General features: G+C 39.1%; 1 protein-coding gene across 1 annotated transcript in view; it reads right to left on the bottom strand.

Annotated features, from left to right (window-relative positions):
- Nucleotides 1–18,599, bottom strand: part of ST8SIA4 (ST8 alpha-N-acetyl-neuraminide alpha-2,8-sialyltransferase 4) — a 73,264-nt gene that overhangs the window by 22,105 nt on the left and 32,560 nt on the right. Inside the window, exon 4 of the mRNA XM_075739383.1 lies at nucleotides 12,063–12,356. Within this exon, the coding sequence (XP_075595498.1) occupies nucleotides 12,063–12,356 (294 nt within the window). The remainder of the gene's footprint in view (nucleotides 1–12,062; nucleotides 12,357–18,599) is intronic.

Genomic DNA, 18,599 nt, shown 5'->3' with positions numbered 1-18,599 from the left:
TGTAGCTTGTGAACTTAATATGTTCAGGATGCTCTTTGCTCATTGGACTGATAAATAGGTTAAAACTGCTTTCAGCTTGTCCCCAGCTACCCCTGAAGAGTGAAATCTATAATGTCTAACATCAGGTCCAGATAGATACAGTAAAACATGTTCAGTGCTATGTTACTTGTTAGACTAACTTTAGTTATATGGAAGAAATTTTGATCTCTTTTGATTTAATCAATACTATCTGAAGTCTCCCTTTCACAGATTATTATATAAAATATCCATTACATGCCCTTAAATTTGATAAATGCGATGAACCAGAGCAGATTAATCAGATATAAAACCAATTGATTTTACCATAATAAATCCCACAGCTGTCATTGAATTAACCAACCAGAAGAGCTAGGCTTCATACAAATAAAGGTAAACTACTTCAGTAAAATAAAGAGGCAGAAGTAACTCCTCAGGATCAAGATTCCACAAAATCTTTAAACAGTTAAAAAGCATTCACTGAAGCATGTTCAAACATTGAAGAACGTGATTGAATAGAAACAACTTGCTGCATCACAACTTAATGTAGAGCTCAAAAGTGAGAGATTGCCTTACAAAGTCCATTAGATATGAAAACCTCACTTAAACACCACACAGGAGGCAACATACTGCCATGCCAAAGAACCAACGCCTTTAAAGAACAACTGTTGCTCATTTTTCACATCCTATTAAGCTCTAGCTTCACTGCAAACAATGCCAATCAAAATGCCAATTCGCAGCAGATGTGATTGGAGCTCTGCCAAGACCACCGTTTTCACAAGGACATGCAATAGACCAAGAAAAAACTGCTTTAAGACACTGCTACTCTTGGTCAGAAACAAATATATGATACATATGTGAAAGGCTGCAGAACCCACTATTCATTGTACAAGCAATAACTTCCCAACAGAAATTCCGGTGGTTTTCAAGTAAGGAGATTAAGAGATGTTTTCCCTCCAGAAAGATTTTCTGTCTTTAGCTTGCCTTCCTCCAAGATTTGCTTATATGACATCCTTCTGCGTCAATTTCTTTTTTCTACTGAATATTTCATAAAGGAGTATAGGGAAATATGATAAAAGACTTTGTCATGATTGGCTAGTATTTGCAAAAAAAAATTTTAGAGATTTGTCCTTGCCATTGTATAACTTGTTTTATTTTCTTTCTGTGGGTTTTATGCACTTAAATATGTATTAATAGAGGCATCCAGCAGGCAGGTGTCTACTATTATTATTGCTGTTATAATCAAATAAAGAAAAAAGGAATCATGACAATCCTGAAACAAATCAGCTAGCCAGTTCACTAAACTGTAAGATTACAATTAAAAAAAAAAAAAAAGAAAAAAAAAAGGAAAAAAGATTGTGTAAATGCATTTTAAAAAAATGTTTTAAAAGGAAAGGAAATACTTGGCACTTTCTTGATTAAAATCTTTAAGCAAAAACTGCACTGTCTTACTGTTACTTACTGTTATGCTAACAGTCATTGTATATTGCCAGTGGCTTTACTAAGTTACAATCAACCATGTCATTAACAGTAATTTGAAGTGAGATCTTCAGTCTGAATTCAGGCTACTCAACTTCAAGTTATCTGTGTTAAAGATTTGAAGTGTAGTTACACATTGGCACATTTCCCAGATATTTCCTGCCCAGAACTTGCTTTGCATATTACAAACAAGTTTATAGAAATTGAAAACAAAACTAGAAAGACAGATTTCCTCTTCTCTTTCACCTCTGTTTCAGAGGATGATCATCATACCAAAATACAACGTCTTAGCAATCTCACGAGTTAAAACCAGGAGATCTCAGGCAAATTTTGCACTCCACAACAGCCTTTCTGCATTACCCTTGTCGGTGAGGAGCCTACTGCTCTCTAAATGGATTCAGTAGGAAAAGGACAGATGTTCACTACTAACAACATCACAGCTGAGATTTTCAAATGCATCAGCCAAATCTTACTCTACTGATGTCCTCTCAAACCTTCTCCCTCCCCAGAACTCATTCAGTTCACCTTCTAATTGACTCCACAGCCAGCCAGCATCATGTCTTTGGATAAGCTCCCTCTGTGAAATGTCCCTGGGGACTCAAAGAAACCCACAAACTACAGGAAATCAACGTCTCTATGAAAAACCCATGACAAAACCCTTGCAGGCAGCAGAAATGCAAATGTGTTTTGTTTCCAGTGCCAGCTTACAGCAATCCCCTATAGCAAGCCATGGTGCACCATCTCTTTGGCACACAGTCTCCAGAGCATGGCTTATAGGTACACTTGTGAGGTTTCATGCAGCCATGCAGCTTCCCATCTGGTGCAGGCATGTGTACCTCACCGTTTAGAGAGAACACACTGCAGCTTTGAGGGAGGGGTTCCCTCCTCGATCCTGTCTTTATTACAGATTCACAGATTCACAGATTGGTAGGGGTTGGAAGTGACCTCTAGAGATCATCTAGCTAGAACAGGATCACCTAGAGCAGGTAGCACAAGATTGCATCCAGGCAGGTTTTTAATATCTCCAGAGAAGGAGACTCTCATTTGGAAAGTTCATGCCAAACATGAAACTTTAAAACGGTCTGCAAAGCCCACAGATGGATTTTACATTGTAGGAGCAGTCTGGAACAGAGGTTGATACTGCCCTCTTAGCCCTTCTGTATGTTACGTTTCATCTGAAGCTAAAGATTTTGATATAAACATAAGCTGTGCCACCTGTTGGTTTCAGTATGACTCTGATACACCCACTACTTCCTCTCTGCCAACACTTCTGGTGAGTGTGCCCACATTTATACTGAAATGGAAAAAATAAAAATAAAAAACCCCTCATGAGCCTCCAAAATGTTCTGAAAACAGCAGTTGCACTTGTCATCGGTAGGGTCTTAGATAATTTTACAGGTCTTCTTTGCTTGCAAGTTGTAAGAGAAAATGATTACTCACTCTGGTTGAAAATTCCCCTATATTGACTTTTTTGACTGCTAGCCAATAAAGTACAACTAAGTTTAAAATGAAAGGCAAGTTCTAGCACTAACTTTCTCTAAGTCAATTTTCTTTGACTAGTTCACTAAATACATGCTTCAAAAAGTGCAAATGATGACTCTTGTTCCCACTAAGTACAGAATGAAAAATGTAAATAAGCTGTCTCTACATTAGTCATGAGGCATATCAACTATTATTTCAATACAGAAATATTGTTTTAAAAAAAAGGTAGAAATAAAAGTAACATTTTTTTTTACATTTTAGAAGTAGTGGTTATTTTCTTAATTTTTCCTGTGGCCCATTAATTCAGTTGTTGAAGACTGAAGGACAAATCTCAAAGAAGGACTTCAATACAGCAGCCTTATCCTATTAAGCCCATAATGTGAATCCCCACACAATGTTAATCTCCCATACACATATAGACATGTCCTTGTGTCTACGCATGAACCTAGGACAGCAGGACACCCAAGAACAGGATGCAGAGGAACAACATCTGCCAAAAGAGATTCCTGAGACAGAATACACAGTGGTGCTGAGACTTCAGTCTAACTTGGGAAAGAAATGAAGACTGTTGAGAGATTTAAATCTCATTCCATCTGAAACACAGGCTCGTAGCATCTAACTCAACCATGGTGCGCCTTCTAACACCAAAGCAGAATCCAGATTTGTCGTCTCATGTATCGTTATTTTTTTTCCAAATTTGTTCTGTACTTAAAAAATCACCATTCGTGACAGCACTGATCTAACCACCTGGCTTCTTTATCTCCAAAGTGCCTGAAATACAGTAATGCTCACCCTTTTTCTCACTTTCTAACTCAGTCTCTTAATTCTTTGTTGCAAACTGCAACAGGCTAGTAGGCTTCCCTTAGTCTCTGAAAAGCCTATACTTGACTGATGTAGCAAATACACAAATTCCTTCCCTCACATGGTGAGTTGACCCTGGTGAGCAGCCACGCACCCACACGCTGTTCTCTTGCTCCCTGCTCCCTCCTCAGTGGGACAGAGAGAGCAAGAAGTGCAAAAGCAAGAAAACTCATAGATCAAGTTAACGACAGATAACTAGGTGAATGCAAGACGGCAAAAAAAGGCAATTGCTTACCACCACCCACAAGCAGACTGAGGCCCACCCCGTTTCTCAGCAACAGCCAGCTTGGAAGACAATCTCCCCATCTTCTGCGCTATGCAGTTTTATTGCTTGCTGCGCATGACACTATATGGTATGACATTGCCCTTTAGTGAGTTCAGGCCAGCTGATCTGGCTATGTCCCTTCCCAGCTTTTTGCCCACTACCAGCTTACTCACTGGAGGGGGAAAAGTGAGACATGGAGAAGGCTTTGATGCTGTGCGCACACTGTTCAGCAACAGCCAAAATATTGGTGTGTTACTAACACTGTTTCATCCACAAATCCAAAACACAGCACCTGTATTTTGGCACAGGGCTGCCATGAAGTTAATGCCGTCCCAGCCAGACCCAGTACACCTCAGGAAGAGGAATGAACAGGAGCTTTTCTCCTATACAATGCAGAAACACTCTAAACCCTGGACTCCTTGTGTAAAAGGAAGAGATGGACTACTTCCCCACAAGCTGTGTTTGGGAGGAAGGTAGCCATTAGCCTTGGCATTTGGTAACTTCAGATATAAAATGCTTAAATGCTACTCAGTACTTCTGAATTGAAAGACTCTTTCTCCATATACAAATAAGAACTCAGGGACTTCAAACAAATCCATTAGTGCATTCTTGAAGAAACTCATATGCACTAAAAAAGGAGGCTACAAAAGATACTAAGCCAAACTGCTCCTTCCTATACTGACACCACTGAAGGTGGATTGTCCCAGTGTATTATTTCACAAAAAGCCTGGACTGTTTATTCATTTTTGCAAACAACCCAGTGGCTTGAATTGGAGTAAAAGGTAACTGACAGCACCTGGTGGCATCATCTTTCATCTGTCATGGTCATTTGTGCAGAAAGAAATGCCATTCTTGATCTAGCTCTGCTAACATCAATGTGGCAACAGAAGAATTACAAAAGGAACAATTGTGGGCATGTGTATTCATTTCTATCTTTGCCTTTTGGTTTGGTTTGGGCTTTGTGTTTTGTCCCCTTACTATACCCTCCCCCCTAAAAAACCATGTAGAAAGATCACAAGACAAAAAAAAGCTTAATCTTTCAAATTTTTTCTATTTTTATTATTTTTTTCCAGATGAAGGGATCAATTTGGAAAAAAGATCAGTAAATATATTTAGAACTAGTAGAATTTGTCACATGGTAACATTTTTCTTATGACCGATTCTGTTGCTCTCCTCTAGTTGAAACCTGAAATTCAACCTTAGAAGAGTAAGTTTTACAAGTCAAAGAAGTTGCCACAGCAAGAGGGGCAAAAAACCCCCAACCCAAAACAAAAAAAAAAAACCTCACAGAATTTTATTATCAAAAGGTAAATAAAAATAATAATAATGGTTCTCTCCCTACAACCATGACCAGGCTTTTCATGGCCTACTTTGTGTAATGGATCATTCAAAAATAGACAAAGCAGACAGTTTAGTGCACATTCAGTTTCTCCTTTGTGTCCTACTCTACTTTAACTATGTTTGCCCCAATTGAAAAAGCTCTTGTTTCTCTCAAAAAATGACATACCTCTTGACAGACCTTGCTAAATCTTCCTGAAACATAATAAAATAGAAGACTTGCACAATGGAACTAAAAGCTCATCTTGAGAAACTTTGAACCAGATGAGGAGGCACCCTCATGGGGTGCACAGGGCTTGCAGCCCTGGTAATTAGCTGCTGAAAAATTACCCCCAGAGTGTCTCCACTTCAGGAACAGGAGCATCACCTCCTGCTCTCCTATTAAGACAGGATCCCAGGATCTGAAGAATGACTTCACACAAATTATTACGTTTTGAAAATCCAAACTAACTGGCATCCCATTTGTTTGCATAACTTATCAAACAAAGCCAGCTCTACTGATGCATTACAAAAGGGCACAAGGGTACTGTAATACAGAATTCCTATTTTAGCATCCACGTACATGAAAAACTGGATTGTACTCCACTGAAAAGTAGGGAAACGTGAAATTTTTTCTAATATTTTGACTATTTGTATGACATAATGCAAAAGACATGGCCATTTTATATTAAGTATAGTATTGTATTTTTAGCTTAATGGCTATTTTTTAAATCTTTTGTTTTCTGCAGTGATTATTTATTAATCCATGTACTCCAAAATGTCTTTTCTTAGGAAATATATTTTAGCAGTAAAGAAAAAAAGTAAAGTCTGTTAGCACTAAGAAAAGAAACAGAAGTGTTTACCATGTAGATTGCTCACAGCAATTGTTTATTATATAGAATCATAGAATGGTTTGGGTTGGAAGGGACCTTAAAGATCATCTAGTTCCAACCCCCATCCATGGGTAAGGACACCCTCCACTAGACATTGGCTGCCCAAAGCACCAGCCAACCCGGCCTTGAACTCCTCCAAGGATGGGGCATCCACAGCTTTGCTGGGGAACCTATTCCTGTGGCTTGCCACCCTCATATTAGCACAGAGCTGCTGGAGAACTATTTGATTTCTGCATGTTTTGAGATTCTCAAAGTATTTTTTCTGTAATTCCCACAGCAAAGGACTCTGGAGTAATCGTGTTGTGTAAAAGGTCACTACATCCAAACAGCAGCTGGTTGCTTTCACTAATAAAGGAAAAAAGACTCCCTGAATAGGAACAACATGCTCTTTACACTGGGAAAAGACACAGAATTCAGTAGGAATTTTGCCATGTTAAATGCAGGATCAACTCTAATACCGCTTTTTCACAGGCAGTAGCAAGGAGGAAATGAGTTGAGCACAGGCAAATCCCACAGGATGTCCATGTGATTGTTCCATACCCAAAAGTCTGGAAGGAAACTTACGTGAAGCAATTTCAGCAATATTGCTGCTGAGTGACTAATTGTTCATGGGATGGCTCCAATAGGAAAAAAAGCCAAGAAAACATTCTTAAACATGAAGATGAGTGTGAGAGATTTATTTTGTGGAGTTGGGAGAGGAAACATGAGAAAAAACTTCTCAAAAAACTACTGTATTGGAAAAGACTGTATTGCTTGGCGGGGTGGGGGAGTGGTGGTGTTCTGCCTCTTCAGCAGATGTCTTCAGATATTTGCCAGCAGAATCAGGAGAAGAGCAGCTGTGCAAGGCTCTGGGAGTTAACTCTGGCCTCCACCTAATATACCAACAACATGCTTAGTCTCAGGAGCCATCTCTACTCCCTCCAGGGAACTGTAAGGCAGGATCCATAGCATAAAGCATCTGCTGATCTTACTTTCAGGTTGGTTGTCTGCCACCACTGGAAGTAAACAACAAGATCTAGAGACTAATCCCAGCAGGCTCAGTTCCTGTTTGCCAACTGTTAATGCATATTCCATTCAAGCTCTGATACTGAGACCAGACTCTATACAGATACTGTCCACACCTCAAAGAGTATCATCTCACCTGGAAAATACTTTTAAAAATAATCCTAATGAAAGAGTTCAGCATTAATCTTGAGCATATTAATAAATCCAGATTTTCTGAAATTTGTTGTTAAATTAAATTTAAAAAAATTATGAGGTTTGCTCATTATAATTACTTTAACCTTCCTGGCAGTGGCATTAGAAAGCAAATAAATCCTTTTAATTAGTTAAGCTCTTCATTTATAGATTCTAGTTCCATGTTGAACTCTGGTCAGAACTCAATTATTTTGTCAATAATGTGTGCAAAATTATAATAAAGTTCCATAAAACAGCTTTTAGAAACACTTCATGAAAAAATCGTGCAAAAAATCGTGCACTTTCCAAATTCAGTATTCTAACTTGAAATACAAAACTTGTTGATCAAGACGTACAAAAGCAAAATAGAGAAAATAAATTATCACTTAATCTAAATCTACTGAAGTAAAAAATCTGAATCCAACTGCCATTTAAGATATGCTACTATAAAAAGTAGTCATGTTGGACTACTGTTGGACTACTACTTTACATAATCTGTTCCAAAAACTTTGAATCCCTCTGAGATTTTAGAGGAGTGGCCATCACTCACAGAAGTTTAATAAGGCATGAAATCTGCAAAAAAAGCAATTTCTTTTTCAAACACCATATTACCTTTTTTATGACCCCAAAAGAGCACAAATGGACAGGAAAAAAAAATTTTAAAAAATCTCAGAATGCAATCATTATTCTACTATCTGATCAACAGCATCTCCCAGATACTCAGAAAAGTTCAGAAAGTTTCTTTCATTAAAAAAGAAGCACAATAGGAGAGAGAATTTCAGTGTGGAATGTGATTGTAGCAAAACTGCCCTGCTATTATGTGAAACAGTACAGAGGACTAGAGCATTTGCGCTCACTAGATTAGAACAGAAGTCTAAGAAAGTTAATGTTCTCTTTAGAAACTGCCTGTGCCTTAAGCTTTAAAAAATAATGAAGGAAAAAACCCTAATTTGCCTGAATGATTTGGCAGTGTGATACACACAAAAAGGAGTAGAGACAATACTTTCCAAATCTTGTGGCCATCTGTGTGCACCCTTCAGCAATAAATGTCTCTATTAGTACTTAATTTGTCAGGTTGGAATTATGAACTTCATTGATGATTAGTTACTAAATTATTTAGCCCACAATACAATGCATTTCCATATTTTAAATAAAATTTTAGGTGCATTCAATCAAAGAACACTTGATATAATTTTAAATTTACACTGGGAATTTGTTCTTCAAAAAAAAAAAAAAGAAGACTTTAAAATTGTAACTTTTTAGGATAGACATCTTCTCTTTTTAGGCACTTTGCAGGTCTGTATCAGACTGTTCAATATTTTTAGATTTTGAAAATCTGTAGTTGCAATACAATACGTTAAAGTTTCAAATAAGATCCTCATTTCAACCAGCTGAATGGTATGGATATGTTATAGCGTCGTAGTATACCACATCCACAGGTATATCTATATACCATATTCACAGGTATATAGGAAAAACAGCACAGGTGTGTAAGACTTACAAAACAGCTTCATGGAATGTTTTAGGTTATTAAACATAAAATTGCATCTTTTATTCATCTCCATGGGAATATGTTTTCAGGTTAAGGAACAGTTCTTCAGCAGACCCTCCTGGTATTATGTCTTTGGCATGGTCTAACAAAAATCTCATTGTGTTTAAGTTGTTACGCATTTGGGAGGGTTTCAAGATACAAAAAGATAACATAAGACCCACACTGACTCTTGCCGGATTCTCTCATTAAAGTATAATTTAAAACAGCTCTAACTACCTTCATATAAACTATTATTTAATGCAAAATATGCATACTCAAATAAAGAGTAAAGCCAGAATGCGTTGGAATTATCAAGGCAAGAAACCAGAAACAAAAGAAGTGAATGCTTACCTGTATGAAAGTTAACAGGATTTTGGAGATTTTACAAATATTAATAGAGGACAGTGACTGCAAATGCTACATTCCCATGTGTCTGCTCTACACTTTTAGCCTTTAATGAAAATCACTGTGCTACATTCGAGCACAAAGGTATAACTATTTGACAATGCTCACAGTCCACAAAACAAAGGCTGCAGATACATGTAGTTTCCTTGTGTAAAGTAAGACAGCGTACAAAAAAACACTTCTTGCAGTTCCGCTTTCTTTATCATGCTTTCATCAATAAATCAAACTTCATCTCCCTCTTACGGCTTGAGAGACTGAAAGACGTCACATAAGCCTTGCAGGCACCCTATGAAGGAGATTAAATGCTCTGCACAGATCTTACTGTGTTTTTTAACATGCAGGTTTTGTGGTTAGATTTCCTGTTTTCACTTCTCATTCAATAGCAACCTTGTTTATTTTATCCTGTTTGGCAGCACCACAGGTCTCCACTAGGTCATCACATGGTCACAAAGACTTAAACTTGCAAGCAGAGAGTTTGCAAAAGAATCAAATATACAAAGAAATATATCAAATATATCAAAACAAATGCAAAAAAATAGTTCATATTCATAAAGCAATGAGTGTTTTATAGGAGTTCCTTTTAGGTAATCTCTTCAGAGGCTCATAAATCATCAGTTTACATTGAATTTGAAATAAACATGAGCACAATAGACAGAATACAGTATTATGAAGACCTTCCTTAAAACTAAGTATGTAAGTTGCACACACAGTTTTAAGTAGCTGTCCATTAGTTTAAAACTGAAGTTAGCAGTTGTAACTTGCTTAAACTTTCATAAGTTTTACTGCTTGAAATGGACTGATTTGACAATCAAGTTATGAAGCTTTGAATTTTACTTTATTTTTCAAGTTACTTTACTAATTTGTAGAAAGTTGGGGTTTTTTTAAGCTCAGGCACACTTTAAGAACAGGTTTTGCTTTTTATTTTCTTATAATACTGTGGTATTCCATTTGGCACATAAACCTAACAAATCTTAAAGAGATATAATTCAACCTGTAAAGAGATGATATTATTTCTCTAGATTTAACTTCACTGTAATACAGACCTCATTTTTATGGGCTGGTGTTTTAAGACTGCCTTCTAAGAAATTAAAGAATATTTGTTCCAAATATATTACTGCTAACTCTATCACTTCCAAACTTGACTCACAAAGACATATTCACCTCATGCACCTCACTTCATAAAATCAATAGTTAGACAAAAGATAAATTTGACTTCTTGTTTTGTTCTTATGCAAATTACAAAAAAGAAGAGTAAAGAGTATGTGATGATATTCAGCTACTTCCCACAAGAACAAGAAGGAGAAAGTGAGGTGATTAAACAACAAGGTTTACAGTTTTGAGCACAGATTCAACAACCTGACAAATTGGTACAGTCATATCAGATGATACTGGTAGGTATAATCTGAAATACAGTATAGTCTAAATTTTCAAAAGCAATTCTGATGTCAGAGCTTTTTTTGCCTTTCTTTCAGAGAGACAACATAGGTGCTAATTTTTTTAGGACAAAGGCCTCTAAAGGAACTTCAAATTGGCCAACTGAAAGATCATATATTACCATCCACACTTGACAATTTTGCTCAGATTTTGGAGATGGAAATGAGAACAGCTGTTTGTAAACTGGAAGTAATAATTTGTTCAGATTTATACACACACGCAAACCCACTACACCTATCCCTGTGTTATAGGCATTCTGCATACTTGAAAATTTAATACAATCAAGACCCATAAATAGCTAAAGTGTAACTGTATAATAAAAAAACTATCCAAACAACTATAGAAACTGAGCAACTCAGTAAATAAGTTAAAGGATTTCCAAATTCCAAAGGGAACCTTTTTTTTTCCTAGTGCCAAAAGTGTACCGCATGAAGAACACAGCAGTTAATCTATTTGAGACATGGCAGAAGGATAAAAGCATATTCAGAAGTATAGTATACTACAGTATTAATATATATATACTCTTGTAGTGACAAAGACATTGGAGCCCTCATCTGACAGTCTTGTTTAATTAAGGGGTTGGGAAAAAAGTCTGCACAAAGCATGGATGCAATTTTTTTTTTTTAACAACTGGTTACATTAATGTTTTCAGTGATTCTGACCAATGTTTCTGAATTGTCCAAGCATCTGGCCAAATTCAAAAGGAGAAAGATTGCTATGAAAGATTGCTACAAAATCCTAGACATTTTAGGAGAGAGATTATTATTTTCAGATCTGCCAGACTTCACTGTTTACAGGGTTGTTATCCTACCCCCATGCTATTTAAATTATATTTTTTATCTCCATTGTCTTCCCCAAAAGATGACATGTAGCACTTTCATCGTCCTCTGATTTGATGACTCACAGATAATAGTTTGAATTCACACTATTTTTAATTAATTTATCACTATACTGATCATAAAAAGATTTGTACATAAAAGTGAAAAGTTATTGTGCTAAGGCATTTCAGTTGTTTGCAGGCTAAAAGAGTGGACGACATTTTTTACCAAACAAACTTATTTTATCATAAATGTAATCCATTACAACAATAATGGAAATATCATGCTCCTTTTAACATTTTACTTGAGCTTTTTTCTGCCTGCTAGGAATTCTAGTTATGAGCTTCATTGCGCCAAGGACAGACCAGTCTTTTCCAGACACTTACCCTCTGACAGCATGAATAAGTCTCAGTGATGGATAGGCGGTTCGCACTTTCAATTTATTCTTAAGGATTAATGCATTAACCCACTCCACATGCTTCTCTCCGCCTTTGACCATGAAAGCAGGGATCCAAAGGACACTGTCATTCAGCATCGATAGTCTATGCACAAATTTTTCTCTGTCACTCTCATTCCGAAAGCCTCCAAATGCTCTTTGTACAACTGATGGATTCATGGTAATAAAATCAGATTTAGTTCCCACATCGGCAGCAAACTCCACCACAGGAGCTAGATTGCACCTGAAGAGGAAGAAATTAAAGGAAAATGAAAATAAATATGAAACATCAACTCAGAAAAATGTGTACATGAAGGGAAAGCTGGAAATGAACATGCAAGCCCACTTCAATTTAATGTGAGAAAAAAACACCAGTGATAATAGGTGTGATAACATGTAGCATTTTACCCAACTTGAACACTCATTGGACAATTGTCTTAAAAACATTAAATGCACACAATACTGCGAGAAAAAGAGGAAGTTCTTTGTACATTTGAAAACCATGTCATCATGCTTTAAAATGCATTGACAGCTACAGTAGCACTTATGAATAAGAGTAGGTCTAACACCTATTACCTTTCATTAGTATTCATTTCTCATCATGTTACGAACAGCTTACATTCTTAAAGGTAGCCATGACAGTCAAATTAAATTACAATTTCAACAAGTTAATCATTGCTTTTTTTTTTTTAACAATACAATATTTAAATATGATTTACAAATGAACTTACCCCATGTTAAATGACTTTTTGTATTTTGGTTTTATCACTGCAGCTGATCAGATGTTTTGAAATTTAGTATTTTCATTTAGAAACTAAGTTTTTGGAAAAAAATTATTAAACTTTCCATTTTTCCTTGATGCCTCATTTTCAAACCTTGTTTAATTTTGCAGTAGCTTTGTGCTTTTTTCTAGGCTTGAGAAAAAGGTCTTACCAGGCCTTTGTTCAGCATAGTTTTTTGCCTCAGTTATATAACTACATATATATGTAATCACATAGAGGCAGCATTCTCCGTGGGCAGCACTGGATGTAGGTGACAAAATGCGATTCAGAAATTAATTGTAATTTCAGCGATCAGTATGATCCAACTGAAACAAATCACCTCCACAACATCCTCAGTGAATTAGTCAGTAGCTGGTATGCCTCAAATAAGTATCTTGACACAACAATATTTTCACAATTTAACAAACTAACTGCTCTGTTGAGGTGAAGGAAGTTAAGAAGCAATGCTGGAACTAGGTCCTTCAAAATATTTACATGTTACTATATTCCTAATATAAATAGTATTCTATTAGTTCAGCAATTCTTTTCTGCTACAGTAAACTTTTTACTTAAGCCATATGCAAAGTGTGCCCATACAACATAGACCTTATGGTTCTAATATGATTCCCTGTCTTTTGACAGCTCCTTTCTGATCTGCCAACAGCATCAGTGCCTAAATCTTAAAAGTTTATACACTTTGAAAACAGTATATAAATGTAATTTTACTGAGATCCTAAAAAAAATTATCATAGGCATATCAAAACCAAGGTCTACCTACCTTGCATGACATTACTGCTTCATCAGTAGTATACTTAATATCAAATACTGTATTCTAGAAAGGTATACAGCATAAGCAGTATAAATTCTTAACATATTGCATATTCAGATTTTTTAAGTATAACTTCAGAAAGTAATGAGCAATCCAAATACACTCAGTAACAATGGGGTCATCTATGAAGAGTTAGAATATCAGTCATATTTTTAAAGCTTTAGTGTCTCAAATTACACTCCTGATTATAATATGAGAGGCAGGTATTTGCTTTCCAAATACTGAGAACCTCTTAACCCTTGATTTTTTAAAAAATCAGTTATATAAATATGGACTAGTAGCAGTGTTAAAGTTTGAAATACTGTGATAAGTACATCAGCACTTTGAAAGGCTCTATTTTCAAAGAATTAACTAGATGCTGTTAGCAGTACACTGCTAAGATTGTTATTTTAGTAGAACAGGAATATAAGAGAAGCTCTACACAAATTTCTAGCTCTGTTAAGGAAATAAACATTACTAAATTAGTTGTACTTGACCAAGTTATAAAAATATTACCCTCATTAAGCCACTTCTCATTTTCTTAGATGTTACTTCCTTCAAAGAATAATTCTAATGCTCATTAAATTAGAAGTGTCAATATTGAATATTTACTCTATATTTATCCATGAAGTTGGAAAATAGAAAACACCTGCTAAACCCCATCAATTAAAATCAGCACATTCTTCAGTAGAGAGTAAATGCAGCAGTTATGTCAGGAGTGTTTCCATACGAGTTCAAGAGTTTATGTGCAAGTGATGGGACTGTAACACCTACCCTAAAGTGTTAATACCAGATAATTTATATTTCCAGATGAGTTCAAGAAAATTTAATAGGAAGGTATGTTTCAGAATGTCCTCGTTCTGCCTAGCATAGAGTTAATTTCACAAGGAGCCAGGACACCTGAGCCAAGCTGGCCAGGGGGCTATTCCATACCATGTGATGTCATTCTCACCATAAAAGGGGGCTAGTCGGGGAGGGGTGGGTTCTGTACAGCTCCGGGATGGATGGGATGGTGTGGGTGTGGGCTGAGCGTCTGGTCAGTTGGTTATGGGATCTGTAAATTACTTTCTGTTATCACCCATTGTGAACATTCCCTTATCAGTACTGTTGCTGATTGTTTCCCTCTCCCTTGCCCTCCCAGTAAACTGTCCTTATCCCAACCCATGAGGCTTTGCCTTTGTTTTTCCATTCTCCTCCCCATCCTGCCGGGGGAGCGGTGAGCGAGCAGCCTGGTGGTCCTCAGCTGCCGCCTGGGGCTGAACCACGGCAGTCCTTTTTGGCACCCAACGTGGAGCTTGAGGGGTTGTGGTAACGACAAGTCTGACCCAAGTGTGTTAAAACAAAGTTGTTATAAGCATTTATAATGTTATTTAAAAAGTCGCTGATCATAATGATGTTCTATTTGGTCACATGGCTCTGGTTTGTAAACCCATGTTTATGTAATACCTGCGGTGCTGTTTATCACCTCTGGGAGAGGGGTTTGTGTTCTCATATTGTTGTATTGTGTGATAACGACTTATGATAAAATATCATTGACGGTCATGAGTCTGAGCTGGTACTTGTATGTAGCATTTCTGTCATGCCCATACGTCCGTCAACATCTTTCAGAATTCATTAATAATTGCACCCCATCTATGGGGAAGATAGGGGGGATACCTTCTCCCACTCTTTCACCTCCCCTTTTCCCTTTTGTTGGATAAGAAAATTTTTCAGAATTTTGAATACCTTTGGAATGTTCAGGCCAGTATATTCCTATTGCTAGGTCTCCTGCATGTTGTCCAAGTCTTGTTCAGAATCAGCAAAAATTGTTTTAAGAATACTACCCAGGGATCTTCCCCAAGGCTGAATAGTCAGGGCTTGCATGGCATGTGGAGGAGTGTGGGCGGATATCTAGACACATTCTCACTCCCAACGGTTTGGAGCTTCACTGCCGAACCACTGCAAGACCCTGATAAAATGGTAGACTATTTGAAAGAAAAATGCTGTGGGGATTCTAAGGAGACACAACTTACTGCGCTGTGCTGGGCCCTGGCCACAATCTATCAAACACTGCTTGACAGTAGACAGCACCATTCAGGGGGAGAGGGACAGAGCAGACCCATAGGCACTGCGGATACCCAAACCCCCTGCAACAAGCACTACAGCTACCCAAGCCCCCGCAATAGGCACTGTAGCCAAGCCAAAAGATCAACCCATACCAGTATCAGTCGCCCCTATACACAAAAAGAAATACGCAAAGAAATCGGTTCGCATCGTGAGAGATGATGATGAACCGGGGCCATCACGAGAAGAAGAAGAGCCGGAACCAGAAGTGATCACCCGATCCCTGTCCCTGAGTGAGTTGCGAGATATGCGGAAAGATTTCAGCCGCCTTCCAGGGGAGCACATTATTACCTGGCTGGTCTGCTGCTGGGATAACGAGGCAAGTAGCCTGGAATTGGAGGGCAGGGAGGCGAAGCAGCTAGGATCCTTGTCTAGGGAAGGGGGCATTGACAAGGCAATTGGGAAGAAGGCACAGGCCCTCAGCCTCTGGAGGTAACTCCTGTCAAGTGTGAGGGAAAGGTATCCTTTCAGTGAAGATATTGTATGTTGGCCAGGCAAGTGGACCACCATGGAGAGAGGTATCCGATATCGGAGGGAATTAGCTATGTGGGAGATGGTTTATTATGATCTGGACAACACACAGTTGCCCACAGACCCCGATGAAGTCCAATGTACCTGACCCATGTGGTGAAAATTTGCACGGAGTGCACCATCATCGTACGCCAACTCACTGGCAGTAATCAACTGGAAGAGGCACCCACAGTGGATGAAGTGTCTGGCTGACTCCGGCAATATGAAGAGAGCCTTTCTTCCTCCCTCGTCTCAGCTGTGGAGAAACTGTCCCAGGACGTCCGGCAACTCAAAGAGGATATATCGTACTCCCCACCTGCACAGACCTGTATTTCAGCCGTTAGGAGTAAGCGTTCCTCTGCTCCAGAGAGGGGATATAGACGATACACACCACAAGATATCCTGTGGTTTTACCAGTGCAACCATGGAGAGATATGAGGAAATGGGATGGGAAGCCTACCTCAACCCTGCGGGCATGACTACATGAGGTGCAAGGCAAGACACTTGTAAAAAGGGATTCTTCCAGGAAAAGCATTGCTCCAGTTTCCACCGGGCAGCCCCCCAGATCAAGTGGAAGGCCTGATCGCACTTATGATCCTCTTGAAGGGACTTCTAAGTCTTTTCTGCAAGAGATGAATAGTGAATATGATGAGCAGGATTAGAGGGGCCCTGCCTCCAGCCAGGTGGAGGAAAGGGACAACAGAGTGTATTGGACTGTGTGGATCCGATGGCCTGGCACACTGGACCCATAAGAGTACAAGGCCCTAGTGGACACGGGTGCACAGTGTACCCTAATGCCGTCGAACTATGAAGGGGTGGAACCAATATCTATTTCTGGTGTGACAGGGGGATCCCAACAGTTGACTCTGTTGGAGGCTGAAGTAAGTCTAACAGGGAATGAGTGGCAAAAGCACCCCACTGTGACTAGGCCAGAGGCTCCGTGCATCCTGGGCATAGACTACCTCCGGAAAGGGTATTTCAAGGAACCAACAGGCTACCAGTGGGTTTTTGGAATAGCTGCCTTGGAAGCGGAGGAAATTGAACCATTGTCTAGTTTGCCCGGTCTCTCAGAGGACCCTTCTGTGGTAGGGTTGCTAAGGGTTGAAGAGCAACAGGTGCCAATTGCTACTACAACTGTGCACCGGTGGCAATACCGTACCAACCGAGACTCCCTGGTTCCCATCCACGAGCTAATTCGTCAACTGGAGGGTCAGGGAGTGATCAGCAGAACCCACTCACCCTTTAACAGTCCCATGTGGCCAGTGCAGAAGTCCAATGGAGAGTGGAGGCTGACGGTAGACTATCGTGGCCTGAATGAAGTCACACCATCGATGAGTGCTGCTGTGCCAGATATGCTGGAACTTCAATATGAACTGGAGTCAACAGCAGCCAAATGGTATGCCACAATTGATATAGCTAATGCATTGTTCTCGATCCCTTTGGCAGCGGAGTGCAGGCCACAGTTTGCTTTCACTTGGAGGGGTGTCTCGTACAACTGGAATCAACTGCCCCAAGGGTGGAAAAACAGCCCCACCATTTGCCATGGACTGATCCAGACTGCACTGGAAAAGGGTGAAGCCCCAGAGCACCTGCAATACATTGATGACATCATTGTATGGGGCAACTCAGCAGAGGAAGTTTCTGAGAAAGGGAAGAAAATAATCCAAATCCTGCTGCAGGCTGGCTTCACCATAAAACGAAGTAAGGTGAAGGGCCTGCACAGGAAATCCAGTTTTTAGGAATAAGGTGGCACAATGGGCGGCGTCAGGTCCCAATGGATGTGATCAACAAAATAGCAGCCACGTCTCCACCAAGCAACAAAAAGGAGACACAGGCCTTCCTAGGCGTTGTGGGTTTCTGGCGAATGCACATTCTGAATTACAGTCTGATAGTAAGCCCTCTCTACCATGTAACCCAGAGGAATGATTTCAGATGGGGCCCTGAGCAACGAGAAGCTTTTGAACAAATTAAACAAGAAATAGTTCATGCCGTAGCTCTTGGACCAGTCCGGGCAGGACCAGATGTAAAAAATGTGCTGTACACCGCAGCCGGGGAGAACGGCCCTGCCTGGAGTCTCTGGCAGAAAGCACCAGGGGAGACTTGAGGTCGACCCCTGGGGTTTTTCAGTCGGGGATACAGAGGATCCAAGGCCTGTTACACTCCCGTGGAAAAGGAGATATTGGCAGCATATGAAGGGGTTCGAGCTGCTTCAGAGGTGATTGGCACTGAAGCACAGCTCCTCCTGGCACCCCAACTGCCAGTGTTGCACTGGATGATCAAAGAGAGGGCCCCTTCTACACACCAT

This window comes from Balearica regulorum, chromosome Z (assembly GCF_011004875.1).
Source record: "Balearica regulorum gibbericeps isolate bBalReg1 chromosome Z, bBalReg1.pri, whole genome shotgun sequence".
In the NCBI taxonomy this organism is placed as follows: Eukaryota; Metazoa; Chordata; class Aves; order Gruiformes; family Gruidae; genus Balearica; species Balearica regulorum.
This window is presented reverse-complemented; position numbering and strand designations above follow the sequence as displayed.